This window comes from Artibeus jamaicensis, unplaced genomic scaffold, assembly GCF_021234435.1.
Source record: "Artibeus jamaicensis isolate MK-2021 breed Jamaican fruit bat unplaced genomic scaffold, CSHL_Jam_final contig_402, whole genome shotgun sequence".
Lineage (NCBI taxonomy): Eukaryota > Metazoa > Chordata > Mammalia > Chiroptera > Phyllostomidae > Artibeus > Artibeus jamaicensis.
This window is the reverse complement of record NW_026521818.1, coordinates 8,500,014-8,515,760: the sequence shown is the minus strand read 5'-3', so window position 1 is coordinate 8,515,760 and position 15,747 is coordinate 8,500,014. Positions and strand designations below refer to the sequence as shown.

At 36.9% G+C, this 15,747-nt stretch overlaps 1 protein-coding gene across 2 annotated transcripts in view; it reads left to right on the top strand.

The window, feature by feature from the left end:
* Window positions 1-14,249, top strand: part of TRIM36 (tripartite motif containing 36) — a 43,186-nt gene extending 28,937 nt beyond the window's left edge. For both annotated transcript variants that reach the window (XM_037167067.2, XM_037167068.2), the window contains exons 5-10: window positions 1,222-1,317; window positions 3,997-4,250; window positions 4,469-4,593; window positions 7,395-7,685; window positions 9,983-10,280; window positions 11,873-14,249. In XM_037167067.2, coding sequence (XP_037022962.2) covers window positions 1,222-1,317; window positions 3,997-4,250; window positions 4,469-4,593; window positions 7,395-7,685; window positions 9,983-10,280; window positions 11,873-12,227 — 1,419 coding nt within the window. In that variant the 3' untranslated portion in view covers window positions 12,228-14,249. The remainder of the gene's footprint in view (window positions 1-1,221; window positions 1,318-3,996; window positions 4,251-4,468; window positions 4,594-7,394; window positions 7,686-9,982; window positions 10,281-11,872) is intronic.
* Window positions 14,250-15,747: the final 1,498 nt, after the last annotated feature.

The following is a 15,747-nucleotide window of genomic DNA, read 5'->3' as shown; positions in this document are numbered from 1 at the left end:
GGTTCCCGTTCAGTTACTGACTGTGAAGTTTGTACTCAGTGAACTTTATAAATTGCTGGGTTAGGACACAGGATTTTCTGTCTCTTCCTGTTCGCAACACCCTAGTTTCTTTCTTGGTCCCATGTTGCCTTTAGTCCTCAGAAATCTCTTCCCCATACCTGATGGTTCTTCCTCTGTTGGTCCGGTGAGCGATCAAGAAAACTTGCTGTGTCTGACTTTGGGCTGCTCCAAAGAATTAAAGATGGTTTCTGTCAGAGACCTGCCACTTTGATCTCTGTCTGCACTCTCTCACCCTGTTACATGGTCTGAGTAAAAAAATGGGAAGATGAAATGTGTACACCAACGTCTCAATTCCTAATAGTTTGGGTCTCTGTCCCTCTTCTTTTCTTGTTCACTTATTCATGTCTTCATCAGTGACCAAGAAACGCTCAGATCCTATAAATGCTGTAGTGCTTGGAAAGTGTTTTCTGAATGTTCTTATTCTTATTTAGATTGAATACATTTGTCTGTTTTAACTTTGTACCATGGTGCTTCAGAATTTTTTGCCTTGTATTGTTTTTTAATGTACTGTAGGCATATACATAGTATATTTTTCTGGGATGGAGTGGGGATCTCACCAAAACCTATGATGTCATATCTATGATAAACTATACTAATTTCAAAATTTACTTGTTATAAACAAGTAAGCTCTGGAAGCATAGTGAGCTCTATTTTTTTATAAATCTGTATTTGCAGTATTATGTATTATATAATTATTTAAGGAATACCTGGGCTGAGATGGGTGTTGGGGATTGTTTTGGAAGGGCCTTTGGCTGCTGTGTGTGGGGTGGGTGTGGGTGGGGGATGTGCGTAAGTGAAGGATGAAGACTGGCCAGCCCGCATGGTTTCAACCGCTGCTCTTCCCTTTGCTTAGAATAGAAGCCTTAGGGGGCAGGGTTGCAGGAGTGGTAAGAGCTATCAAAGATGTACTGTTTGTGTATTAGGAATTTTGACTAATCTGAACATTACTACATTGCTCTTTTTTACAGCCTGCTTCTAATATCTTATATATACCTGGGTCTCTGTGCTAAAGGCCGTAAACTATTTACCCTGTGTTAATAACTATAATCATCATAGTCTGTTCATCGTAGCCTAAAGAAGTACTGTGTAAAAAACCAAGATTTTGAAAGGGCTGTGTTAAACTTCTATTTGTTTATTTGTATTACTAATATGTTCCAACAGGAAAAGCTTTCAAAGGATATTGATTACCTTATTGGCAAGGAGAGCCAGGTGAAGAGGCAAATTTCTGAACTAAACTTGTTAATGAAAGAGACAGAGGTAAGTGAAAAACTGGTTTGCATTTTCATCTAGATAACTATTTTTTAATTTATAAAATTTGGGGGGCAGCATATGAGCCGGGAATACAAAATTAGATTTCCGTTCTGCTTTTCTGGGACTAGGAAAACAAATGTGAAATATAAATTACAATGCCATGTGATTAGTGCTATGGCAGAGGAAGGAGTGATTAGCTCTTTATGTGGCAGTTAATGTCTCAAAGGTAGTAATGTATGGGTAATGTATGGGAAATGACAGCTTTTGCAATTATCTGTATATTACAAAAATTAACAGGTCATGTTTGAAAAATGAACTGTCTGTGGATAGGACATTTTTATTTAGTCCTATTTTATTTAAAATAGGACAAATTTATTTAATATTACAGATATCCCTAAGTATATATACCTGACTTACGTTCATTAAAAGACATGTATTAGAATGTTTGTAGCTGCGTTATTTGTAACAGCCGCAAAGTGGAAACTACCCAGTGTTCATCAGTAGTGGAATATAAGCCACAGTAAGTGATCTGTAGCTATGTGCAACAGTGTAGGTAAGTATTGCAATTATATTGCAAGATGCCAGATAAAAGGAGTATATTCTATGTGATTCCATTTATAAAAAGTACCTAAAATGGTGAAACTGGAATATATTGTTAGAATTCGGGTTAGAAGTTGTTGAAGACGGTGAGGATTAGTGCCTTGGAGAGTAGTAAGGGTGGCGTCTGGGATGTTGGTAATGGTTGTTTATTTCATCTGGATGCTGGTTACATGGGTGTGTTTGCAAAGATTCATTAATCTCTACACTGACCTACATTTTCCTGTTTGTATATTTCAACAAAAATATAGAAGAATTGATAACATTTAAAAAATACAGTAAAGAGGACAGGATTGGGTTATTTTAAAATTACAAATATCTTTCACTGATTTAATGGCTGTTTCTTTTGTCTTTGTGAAATAAATTGAAGAACCATTAACTCCTGATCACTTTAGAAGTTATTATTCAATATAAAAATATCCTGACTGGTATGAGACTGTTATTTCTTGAAAAAATTTTCAAAAATGGGTTAAAATTATTGAGAAGTTATGTGAATTAGCACTAAACTGCCAGTATTGCTTTTTTGTTTTTAATATTCTTTTTCTAATATTTTATCATTCTATTCACTACCCTAAATAAGTTGCTTTTCCATGTAATTTAAAATGGAATATTCTTCTTATATTTTTTTCTGATTGGTATAATCACTCAACACACAGCAAGTTACCACCTGGGTCCGAGATTTAATAATCTAGGTTGTTTCAGGTTGGTTCTACTCTTGGTTCTCAGGCATGCTGCCCTTCTGAAATAGGGGAAATGTTTTGGAGTTTTTCTTTGGCAGGTTGAAAACCGAGGAACTCAGGCATCCAGTATTCATGTAGACACTGATGCCATGGGATCCTGGAGAAATCGTTTAGTTTCTTGTTGTACCTTTGACCTAAGCAGCATTCGTAGCTTTATCAGTAAGGATTTTCAACACTAGAGAATTTGTCTCTCTTCTTGACTTTGACTTAGTGATGATCGTGATACTGTCTTTTAATCTATAATTATACTTAGCCAGAAAAAATATCCTTTTTACCTGTACATAATGACATTTCTGGTTTAATGGCTTAATCGGTCAGTGAGATACCACCCAAGTGTCACCGCCCTCCATCTTCTCCCATCACACCCAGTTAAAAATAATGTGGCTGTTGCTGTTAGGAAACAGAGAAGGGGATCTGGAAAATTTTTTCTCGCGTTGCAGTGAATGTTGGCCAGCAGTCATTGGCACATGCAGAATGCATTTCTGTAATATATTGTCAGCCTTTAAGAATATCCTTGGAGACTTTCTCCTGTTGGCCGCTGCTGAAGGCCTGTTAGGATGAGTGCTTATGAGAGCTGTGATGGTCTTAGTTTCAAAGTCAGGTTTATCTCTGATTTTACTGACATGAAAAATGTTTATTACTACATTTGTGGTGCTTACTACAGATAGGATTTTTTTTTTGACAAAGTGGAGGAATACTTATGTTGTACAGTGAAAGTAATGTATAATTATTGAGAGTATGTGACATTGTGGTGAGCATTTTATGTAAATAAATCTTTTTCTGTCTTCAAAAAATAAACTTATTTCCGGTTTTCAAAAGAGAAAAACTCAAGCATAAAGAATTTAAATAATTTGCATAAAGCCACATAGGATTTAATTACTATTAACTTATATTAATTTGAAGAGTTACATTCTTATATCTTAGTGAAGGGTGTCCTTTTACTGAGTTTCATGGCTCTAGTTTACTTTCTTTAAAAAAATCGGAATGGGGTAGAAATGGTGAAAATTTTTTTCTTTAATTAGAAATCAATTACCATCTCCAGAATTGTCTTTTCCCATGTCTTTAGTTAAATCAGTTAATTTATACCTCAATTTTCTTTGTATACAAATTGAAGGTTATTTTCTTATTTTAAATATTGTTTATTGCTGAACTTTGGCAATTAAAAGTTTTAGGAAGGTACAATATTATAAAACTACAGTGTATGTCTAAATAAAGATTACTAATCAGTCCTTGATGCCAAATTTCAGAATCACACACAGTGTATTTTCTTTACATTGTTTGAGGTTGTTTTATGGAATTTGGTTATTTTGTGAAAAGACGTTGGTCATGCTTTGCTTGTTTTATATAGTGTAATGGAGAGAGGGCTAAAGAAGAAGCAATCACACATTTTGAAAAGCTCTTTGAAATTCTAGAAGAGAGGAAATCATCTGTTTTGAAAGCAATCGATGCTTCAAAGAAACTCAGATTAGACAAATTTCAGACTCAAGTGGAAGAATATCAGGGGCTTCTAGAGAACAATGGACTCGTGGGATATGCCCAAGAAGTGCTTAAGGAGACGGATCAGTCTTGCTTCGTACAGACGGCCAAACAACTCCACCTCAGGTATTTTCCTTTTAACTAGAATCTCCTCAGCCGCGCCATGAAATGCTGCTGTGAATTCCACAGTAGCACTGAGTGGTTTGTTCACAGTGAAGTTAGTTGTTACGTGAAGCACGGTTAATGTTGAGTGGTTTCCTTTTGTTAATCACATTGAAGACACTTAGTCTAATTTGCCTGTTTACCAAATCATTGTTACATAAAATGTATCTGTTTGAATACAGAATCCAGAAAGCTACGGAATCTTTGAAAAGCTTTAGACCTGCGGCTCAGACTTCTTTTGAAGACTATGTTGTTGATACATCTAAACAAATAGAAGTTCTTGGAGAATTGTCCTTTTTCTCTAGTGGTGAGTTTTAATAAAGGCAAAAACCACACTCTCTTAGTCCGAGTTTGCATTGTAGAAAAAACAAATTCTCTTCAACTGGACATTATGAAGCAGAATCTCAGTTGCCTCGAACCCTGGTATCTTAAAAACTGTATTGTATTTATATTTTTAAAACTGATTTTGTACACAAAACTGTAGTCTCTTGGTTTGCATTTTTAAACATTATTGTAAATGGCATGGAATTATATGTTTCCTTTTTGTGAGTTGCTTTTTGAAAAAATTAACAGAAATATTTGATCATACACAAAGTTCTGTTTTAAAGCTATATTTGAACTTTATATTATTTCATTATATAATTCTTTACTGAGAGACAGTTGTTTCTGTTTTGTCTCATATTTTAAACAACGGTGTATTGAACATCTTCTACAGTGGTTGTATGTGTGTTTCTCTGGGGCAGAAACCTAGCCATACCCAGGCTCAGAGTGACTCTAAGATGATTAACTGTTTACCTTGCTCTGTGAGCTTGCTAGGGCTGCCAGAATGAATGATCTAGAGTGGGTGCCTTAAACAGCAGAAATTAGTTTCCTTACAATTCTGGAGGCTAGCAGTCTGAGATCAAAGTGATAACACGCTTGGTTTCTTCCGAGGTCTCCTGGTTGGGCTCGCAGATGGTCATTTTCCTGTGTCTTCACTTGGTCTTCTCTCTGCGCATTTGCGTCCAGATTTTTTACCAGGACACCAGATATATTAATCGTATTGGGTTAGGGCCCACTCTAGTGACCTCATTGTAACTTAATTACCTTTTTAAACACCCTCTCTCCAGTAAAGTCACACTCTGAGGTGCTGCAGGTCAGAACTTCACATGAAGTTTTTTGGGGGGGCACAGTTCAGCCCGTAAGACTTGCTTATGTTTGTGTTTTGCTGCTCCCCAGCAGGGACTTCTTCCTTTCCTCTTTTTTCCTGACCTTTTCATCCCCTTTAGATTTCTCTTCTAGTGATGGTGAACAATTTCAGTCCTTAGAAGGGCGTACTTTATCTAATTACTATACAGGTATACATGTGTGCATTTGTATATTTAATTAAAGAAAATTTGCCTTTTTAAAAGTTAAAGACGCTGAAGGATTATCACCGTGCCTGCCTTTCTTTTCCAATCTACACCTGAATCTCCTTTCAGAGATATACTTACCTTGTGTATTACGACTGTCTTGCTTTTCCAGATAGGTACTTGTTACTCTTTCAAATGCTGATTCTATTTCATATCCTGTACCCCCTCTTTTCCCAGAAGGTGGTTGTTTTCATGTACGCTAATTTACTTTGTAGTACAAGGCCCTTCCTCCCCAGGAGATCCCAAAACTGCTTGGAAAGATGAGGTGGGAGCTCAGTGATCTTGGGTTACCCAGTGTGTGGCAGTGGGAAGTCAGCACCCAGCTTCTGACTGGTGGATGGCTCCTCATTTTTTCTTGCATGCATATTTTTTTAGTAAGATTTGTTTCAGAAAAAGGAAGGGCTGTCTGGTGGGTCATACTAGTCATGTTATTTTGTAAATAGTGTTTTCTCTCTTTTCACTTTAGGGTATATTTCAGATGACTTTTTAGATCTCATTGTGGTTGCATAAATGCACCATACCCAGACATGCTTATCCATTGCTGCCTAGAGCTGGGGGATAAGGGGAGGAGGGGACTCCTACTTGTCCGTTTCATACACTTCTCTGTGATTTGATAAAAATGTGTGTGTGTAACTTTTATAGCTTACTTAAACCATATGACCCAAATAGTTAAACTTATTGGAATTTATTCTGTGGAAAGGATTATGGGTATGCACAAAGATTTAGCTGTGATGTATTTTAACAATTTAACAGAAGCATGTTTTTGCAGACAGTTAATGCCCATACATCCATTCAGTGGAATGCCACTGTCAGAAAAATACCAGCAGGGTCTATACAAAGTCATTGTAGTGATTATCTTTGAGTTACTTATCTTTGCGTGTTTTATATGCTCTCTAATTTTCTTACAAAAACCAGTTTTTTTACCAAGAAAATTTTATTTAAATTGCTTTGCAACTCGGGGAAGAAAATATGAAAGAAAATTGTGTAATGTTTCAGTGAGGTTTTTTGCTATATTCACCAAACTTGGATTTAAAAATATTTATTAAAATAATTGTTTATAGGAGGACACAAAGTTGAGGACTATTAATCAATAAATAGGTGGAAATTGATGGCATACAATTAAAATTTTTACTTATTGGGTTGCAGAATTTGAGTCTTTGAAGTTTTGTCTTCTTTTCATTCTCTTTTCAGTTATAAATATAAACATGCCTTTTTAATCTTTGTTTTATAATTTTTTAAAAATTTTGTGTTATGAACACTTGCTATGAGAATGTTTCCTTTTAGCAGGTGTCAAGTGTGCAGTACAGTGGTTGGCCAGGCCCTGGGCTGTGCTCCAGATCCTCAGAGCTTATTCATCTGCTTAACTGGAACCTCATGCCTGTTGATTAAAAACTGCCCATTTATCCCTTCCCCCAGCCCCTGGTAACCAGCATTCCAGCCTTTGACTTTATGAACTTGACTTTTTTAGATACCTCAATCATGCAGTTGGCATTCGTCTTTCTATGTCTGGCTCATTTCACTCGGCCCGTCTGCAGCATCTATTCCTGTTGTCGCCTGCGCGGGAATCGTTCTTTTTCTCACACGCACAATTATAAATTTAGAAAATTGGACAGTACAGAAATGATTTAAGTATTGTCAGCACATCATTTTCATTAAGGAAAAAGATATGTTCTTTAATGATATTTTAACATTGTTTACTATGTCATATTTTTTTCAGGCATAGATGTGCCAGAGATCAATGAGGAACAGAGCAAAGCTTATAACAATGCTTTTATAAATTGGCACCATCCAGAAAAGGACAGAGCCGATAGCTATGTCCTCGAGTATCGGAAGATTAATAGAGATGAAGAAATGCTGTCTTGGAATGAGATAGAAGTTTGTGGCACAAGTAAAGTTATTTCAGAACTTGAGAGTAACTGTAAATATGCTTTCCGAGTAAGAGCCTACAAGGGTTCAGTGTGCAGTCCTTGCAGCAGAGAATTGATTCTTCATACTCCTCCGGCTCCAGGTACTGCGACCACTGGGAATAACAAAAGCGTGGAGTTGGACCACGTCCGTGTCTGTGAAGACCAGCAGTGATTTAGAAATAGACTGATTACGTGAATTTTGCCATGTAGGCTGAGGAGGAGAGTATTAGATTTTTGACTGATATCAAATAAAGAAAAACATGAAGACATTTGAGGAAGCAAGGCTATTAATTTGGGATTAAAATAGCACAAATGCTACCTTATAAGTTTTAAATAGTATAAGTCTATGTTTTTTATTAGCTTATAGAAATCTCTGGAACATGCTATCTAGATAGATATTTAAAGATTTGTTGGTATAATGTGAAGTAGAATTTTGATTTACACTGATTTAGACTTGTCTGAATTTTCCAGTGCAGATTCCCAGCACGTGAGGACATGTTAGAACCAGGTGTGTGCGGCTTCCTTTCCGTCCTAGATCTCCTCTTGCCCAGCATCCTCCCCTCCCTGTTTCAAGTTCAAACCCACCGATAGTACCTGTAGAGAGTCTTTGGATTGTTACAGAATGGGAGTGATGTACAGTTTAGCTGATGTTCATGACAACATCCACACGGACAAGAGACACTTAGACCAGGTTGCGCTTGTTGCAGTTTTTGCAGGAAAATGTTTTTCCTTGTTGGTTATTGTTTTGGAGTTTCCGTCAGCTGATCTTTGGACTGCATTGCCTCTGCCCATTTTTAGTGGCTTCTGTATCCATATTTTGTGTAGTCTCTCTTCCTCTTTTTCTTCAGAGTGTACATATGCACTAGTTACTTTCCATACACATTGTGGTGAATTAAAAAAAAATTAGGATGCAAATAAATAGGGTTAGTTAAAATTAGTTTTCCTGAATTCTAATAAAATCCAATAGAGAGTTTTAAGATGGATTTGCAGGAAATAAATAAGTATTTTATAGTTTATGCAGCTTCAGCTGTCTTTTCCAGTCTCTGACCAAAAGTAGAAAAAAATAGAAACCTGAAATAGCTGCTGTTTCAGTAACATAGTGGAGGGGAAGGCAGAAAGGAAGTGTTAAAAGTTGTCTTCCTTTTCTCCAGGAGAAGCCATTATGAATAGGGTGCCCATTTAAATTTATTTTGCAAACTGGAGGCTTTTGAGATCGAAAGGAAGTGTGACCTACCATGTTGGGACAACAGGCATTGCCAGGAAGAGTGGTCAGCTACATACGGGAATGGTTTTAGCTGGAAGACAGTTTCAGAAAATGTGGCATAGTGAAGTTAAAATTTACCATTTTAACAATTTTAAAGTGGTTTAAAAATTTTTTCAAATACAACTGACGTCATTCTGTAAGGTTTGTGGGTACACCCCAGTGGTGCACAGTCAGCAGCAGCCTCAGGTGCACTAACACACTGACAGTTTTGTGCAACTGCCACCACTCACATCTCCAGAATTTTTCATTTTTTTCCAAACTGAAGGCGTGGCCATTAAATGGTAACTCCTGTTCTCCCTCCCCTGCCTCTATGAATTTGCCCATTCTAGGTATCTCACATAAGTAGATTCATATAATCCTTTTGTGACTGTCCAATTTCAAGGTTCATTCATGTTGTATGTAGCATGTATCAGAATTTTCTTCCTTTTTTAGGCTGATTAATATTCCATTGCATATGTATATACCACGTTTTCTTTATCTGTTCATCTGTTGATGGACATTTGGGTCATCCCCAGGTTTTGGGCAGGCAGCCAGTGCTACATTAATGGATTTGAGTTGATAGAGACTTATAAAAAGTGGTGTCATCTCCAGTCTCTAGTCGAGGACATTAAAGTTTAGGTTGGACTGTAATGCAGTGCTGGAGGGGAGGTTCACGCCCATGTCTCCGAACAGAAAGCCTGTGCCTTCTTTTTTGCACTGCACACTGTCATGTCTGCCATATTGAGGAATAAGGGAAAGATGTTATTAAAATGGCTGTTCTTTTTCAAATTTATAAAATTTGGAGTGAACATTTAAGAAAATATGAAAATGTTTACCCTTTTATTTTAGGGATAAAAGACAGATACAGTAGTATGAAATATTTAGGATAGATTTGCTATATCTATTGCAAAAGAATCACATTCATACATTTTCTCCTATTTAAAATATTTTTTTCTGCCTTTGAGGTTTCTTAAGATTTTCAGGTATGGAGAGTTTATTGGAAGTTATTTCTAAGTTGGGGTTTTGGTTTGTCATAGTTTGGTCCTGAGTAGTGTGATACATCTTACTTCTTTTCAGTCATTTCTATCAGAAAAGCCGTAAATTATAAAACTGCTAATAAATATTTCTCAGACTAATTTGAAGTTTTATTTATAGTTTTCAGTTTCCTCTTTGATGAAAAATGTGGCTATAATAATGAACACCTCGCGCTGAGCTTGAAGAGAGACCGTGTAGAGAGTAGAGCTGGATTTAATCTTCTGCTTGCCGCAGAACGAATCCAAGTGGGTTGTTACACGAGTTTAGACTACATCATTGGAGATGTTGGAATTACGAAAGGGAAGCACTTTTGGGCCTTTCGTGTGGAACCATATTCGTACCTGGTGAAAGCGGGAGTTGCTTCCAGTGACAAACTACAAGAATGGCTCCGTTCTCCCCGGGATGCCGTCAGTCCAAGGTACATCTTTTTATTGACCTAGAACTATAATTATTTTAAAAGTAAATGTGCTTACTCAGCAAGGTAAGGTTGAAAATTTACTTATTACATTTTCAGTACATTTCTTAGATCCAGGAGTTTGGGCTATGTTTATGCAGTTGGCTGAGAAAATGAGTCAGGTTTCTTTATTGACACAGGGAAATGATGAGATGTAGCAGTTAACTTATGATGCCGAGAATAAATAAGTCTGTTTTGGATACCTCTTGATTGTGCTATGGCTTGGCAGTTTTAAATTTTGGAAGTCTTATCACTTACCTTAGTCATGTGATAAAAGTCACCCACGTGTGTATACAGTGACATGGCTCTAATCGCCACACTTCCCCACGGATACATGTTGTTCTTTTGTTTTGGGACACAGCCTCTTTAAACGTCCCATCCGTGCTTTACATAGTTAGGTCCTGGCAGATATGTTTGCACAGCAAAGAATTTCAATTTCCTAACAGATTGACTGTTTAATGGAGATCGGTTTAATCTTTGTAGATGGTATAAGGTGAACCAGCTCAGACAAACAATTTTTGACCACTTACATGAACAGAATGTCAGGTTAATCTGAATGAGAGGAAAAATGTTTGCTCAAAGCTGGGAAATTGATGGAACAATGAAAATCATATTGGAGAAATGGTTAAACATAATGGCATGTCCACTATCTGACAGAATGTTAGTATTAGTATTAATCATACTTAAAAAGTGTGTAACATGAGGAATGTTAGGAGTAAAAAAGACTAAAAATGGCTGATGTCATATGATCACAAATATATAAAAAGAAACTGCATAGAAAAAGCGGAAGGAACTTGATATAAAAATTTTCTATAAGCTGGTACTGCTTTATGTTACTGGGAAAAAAACCATCATAATACTTGCTAACATTGTAGATCTGGTAGAAATTTCAATTGGGAAATAGAGTTATTTGGAGGAGAATGAAACATGCTTTTTTCTTCTCTATTATTATGCAGTGCCTACTCGTTATTTTTAATTCTCATCCAAGGGTATATTTGTTGATTTTAGAGATTGGAGGCGGGGGAGAGAGAGACAGAGAGAGAGACATGGATTGGTTGCCTCCCATATGTGCCCCGACCAGGGATCGAACCTACAGCCCTTTTGTGTACGGGACGATGCTTCAACCAACTGAGCCACCTGGCCAGGGCTATTTATTTAGTTTGTAATTCCTTGGCTCAGGGCACACATCTTGGTTCTGTATTTTCTTACACATGATTTTGTGCTATAAATATTAAATCTTTGACAGGTCCTTCAGTCCTTGTCTTCCTGCTTTATTTTTGATAGGCCAGAGTTATTTCTTAGGGTCTCATCGGTGTATATATCTAGGTAAAAGTGGGTGATGTTTTAAGACAGAGTTTGGGACAAGTGTGTTGGTATAATTCTGAATGGCAATGTGTAAGTAACCCTTATGTTTTTATTTTTAATAGAAAGTTTTTGCCATAGAATTTATTTTCATTTTAAATCAGTGTATATTGTCTTGTAAAATGTTTCAAAGATGCTCAAAGGCCTGTGGATAATGCTACAGATAAGATTCTGCTTTGTGTGTTGTGTTTTAGGTATGAGCAAGACAGTGGGCATGACAGTGGAAGTGAAGATGCCTCTTTCGATTCTTCACAACCCTTTACATTAGTTACTATAGGCATGAAGAAATTTTTTATACCCAAGTCACCTACTTCTTCTAATGAACCCGAAAATAGAGTTCTTCCCATGCCAACAAGTATAGGGGTTTTCCTGGACTACGATAAAGGCAAGGTGAGCTTCTACGACATGGATCACATGAAATGCCTTTACGAGCGCCAGGTGGACTGTTCGCACACCATGTACCCAGCGTTTGCGTTAATGGGCAGTGGAGGAATTCAACTTGAAGAACTCATCACAGCAAAATATCTAGAATACCAAAAGGACATGTAGTTTAAGCATCTGATGTGACTTAGCGTGGAAAATGTAAGCAAAATAATGCCTTGGTGTTAACCTCTGTAACTAATTACATATCATCTGAGTATTCTGTCGCCACACTTGTCTTTTGTGTGTTTCTTCTTCAGAGACAGAAAACCTCTACACGGCCTTACCTCTTCCATGTCGCTTTTCTTTCTGCCTTTCCCAAACAGTTAACGCGGGTGTGTCTTTCTTTTTTGTGAACAGGAAACCTAATTTATTTGTGTTAGCTGGTGTTGTTGATGGTTACGTTCCTTTTGTGGGGGGAATGCATACAAATGTATTTATTAAGCTTTTGTGGTTGGTTTTTCATTTTTATATCATGTTTATTCCTAAGATGTTTTATAAATGCCTTATGGATAGAAATTAGTACTAAGCGTTGTGTCTTGTATTTGTTTTTGAAAGGGAAAGAAAGGTACAGATAAGGAAAAAGGCCATAGAAATGGTAATATATTTAAATGGAAAATTATGTATTTTGAGATGTGTAACAAATATTAAGAATATATTGCCTGGAAAGTAAGCACTGCTGTTCTTTTTCTTTTCTTTTTTTTTTTTTTTAACACAAACTGTATTCTTGAAGACATTTAAAAGCATTTTCTTAGCTGTGATGTCCCTTCTTGCAGGAAACACAAAGTTAGTGGTAAACACATTAAGCTCTTCATTTTACTTTATTTTTTTTTAGATTTTATTTATTTATCTTTAGAGGGGAAGGGAAGGAGAGAGGGAGAGAAACATCAATGTATGGTTGCCTTTCATGCATCCCCTGCTGGGAACTGGCCTGCAGGGAACTGGCCTGCAACCCCAGTATGTGCCCTGATTGGGAATCGAACCGTGATTGTCTGGTTCGCAAGCCCGTGCTCAATCCACTGAGCTACACCAGCCAGAGCTTATTTTATTTTTTCAGAAAAACTTGTCTTTAGGTTTTCTTAGTTGCTTTATGAAAATATTTGCACTTAATTGTTTTTCAGAACTATTAGTGGAGATACATTGATATTTGTCATGTTTTTTTATCCCGTCTTAAGATTTTCATTTTTTTTGCACACATATTACATATTTGATTTTCCTGGTTTATGTTTACATTTTTTAAAAGTTCATGATCTATTTTTAGTGTAATTAAATATATTATAAAATGTGGAATGACTAACTGGTCAGCTGTGTGGCATTTTCTGCGGCTCATTGATTGGTAATGAGCATTGGAAATAATAAGTAAAAGTACAAATTTAATTACTTAAAAGCAATAACTAAAATCATGACTGTGTTTCTTAATGTAAAGAATTCCTTTTATCTAAATTTTATGTTCATTTTTTAAAAGATTTTATGTATTTATTTTTAGAGAGGGGACAGGAGGGGGGGAGAGAGAGGGAGAGAGAAACATCAGTGTGTGGTTGCCTCTCACGTGGCCCCCACTGGGGACCTGGCCCACAACCCAGGCATGTGCCCTGACTGGGAATCGAACCTGTGATCCTTTGGTTCACAGCCTGCGTTCAGTCCTCTGAGCTACTCCATCCAGGGCTTATGTTCATTTTTGTGACATGTTTTTTCTTAGGTCGTTTTTAGACCTGTTGGTTTTTTTAAGATAAAATGGTAGCAACTGGACTCACACATTTTAGCCCTCATCATTAGGAACGCTTTTGGCACATTGATAGACAACAAACGCTCTTAGGCCTTTTTTTTTAACTATACGTTTTTAATAGAAATCTCTTATTCAGGTCAGTAGCACACAGTTAGTCCTCTACCCGGCACTGCATTCACAAAACCCAAATAGAAAGTACCGTGGGGAATTCAGTACGGAGTAGGCTTGGCTACTCTCCACCAGTGAGGAGCACTTTACAACATGTTACGTGGATCCTGGTGCAATAAAACTGCTGAGGTCACATGTGAAGTGAAGTTCGATAGTCTCAAGCCTGGGAAAGCACATACTATGTAGACAGTTTACATAAAAGGCTTTAGCAGGAATAGGAAAGCTGTTTAAAACGTTGTATAGTTGTATATAAATCATTCTCGATGTCTTTCCTTTTTAATAAAAGTTAGAATTAAGTCAAGTGTAATCATTGAAATCTTTATTGCAGGAATTCTTCATATGTCTATATGGAAAATGGAAGCAAATTATTTATGGAAAGATGTGTAGCTGAATATTTTGGAGCTAATTTTTATGTAACGTTATTTTGGGCATTAAATTATTAGCTTTAATTCTTATGGAAGTGATCATTAGGGAAGCTTAGCATAAAACTAATTTACTCCAATTAATCCATCAGTTTGTCTAATTTTTCTGATTCATAATAGATCAGACTTAGATCAGATGAGTGGCGCTTTAGTTCACCTTTATAACCTTGGGTTATAGGGCCCTCCGGTCACTGTGATTTGTTGTGGATCACAGTGAAGTGCTATTAATGCGTGATGGGTGTTAATTTAAAAAGATAAATAAAAGGAGATTCAGGGCTATCCCTAGGATACTGTGTAATAACTTCTCACATTTACTGTCACTTTTCTTGAAAGTAGTAAGAGCCAGAGCTCTTCAATCCCGGATTGAAGGCAGTCTGTTCTGTTCAGTCTTTTGTCCTAGCCCATCATCTGATTCAGCCTTGAGCGTGTGTGCCATGTGAAAATATAGTCAGTTGTATTGCTACAGAAAACAATTGAGAACTAGTGTTTGAGGCAAGAATACTCTTAAGAAGTTATATTCTACCACATAAATTTGCATTCATTTTAAAGGTGTTGGCATAACATCCTGAAACTTGAGGTATTTTTTGGGACTCTTGCTTTAACAAATAAACCTGAAGGAATTTAAGTTTTTAAAGTTTGATTTGGAGCTACTTCATTTCACAAAAAGTTTTTAACTCTTGCTATTTAAGTCACTGAGCTGTGAATTAGGTATAAAGTGAACAAATCAGTCCTGCTAGGTTCCTGGTTTTTAGGAGCTTAATTTCAAAGAAAGGTGATGAAAATGGAAGGGACCAAAGAGCACCTGAGGTGGGAGCTACCATTAGATTTGGTGATCAGGGAAGCCCCTCTGAGGAGATGATACAGTTTTGACACCTGATTGTGATAGATGGAACATAAAATGCACAAAGGCTTTGAGATAGTAAATTGATGAGAGTTCTGGCAGGACAGAGAATTCACCGTGGATTTGTCAGCTAAAAAGAAGTTAATGAAAGGACTGTGTAGAGATGAGGACAACCTAAGAGGAAGAAACAAGCAATGGTGAGCTGTGGAGAGACTAGCCACAGCCCGGAGCTGTTACTGCCGTTAGAGCCCGGAGGACAAAGGGAAAGAGTGGCTAGATCTCAGGGACAGTGAGGCACTAGGAACGGGTTGCTTGGTGATGATGAACTCCTTTAGCTTTACCTTGTCTGGGAAGCACTTTATCTGCCCTTCCATTCTAAATGATAGCTTTGCTGGTAGAGTAATCTTGGTTGTAAGTCCTTGCATTCCATCATTTTGAATAGTTCTTGCCAGCCCTTTCTTGCCTGCAAGGTTTCTTTTGAGAAATCAGCTG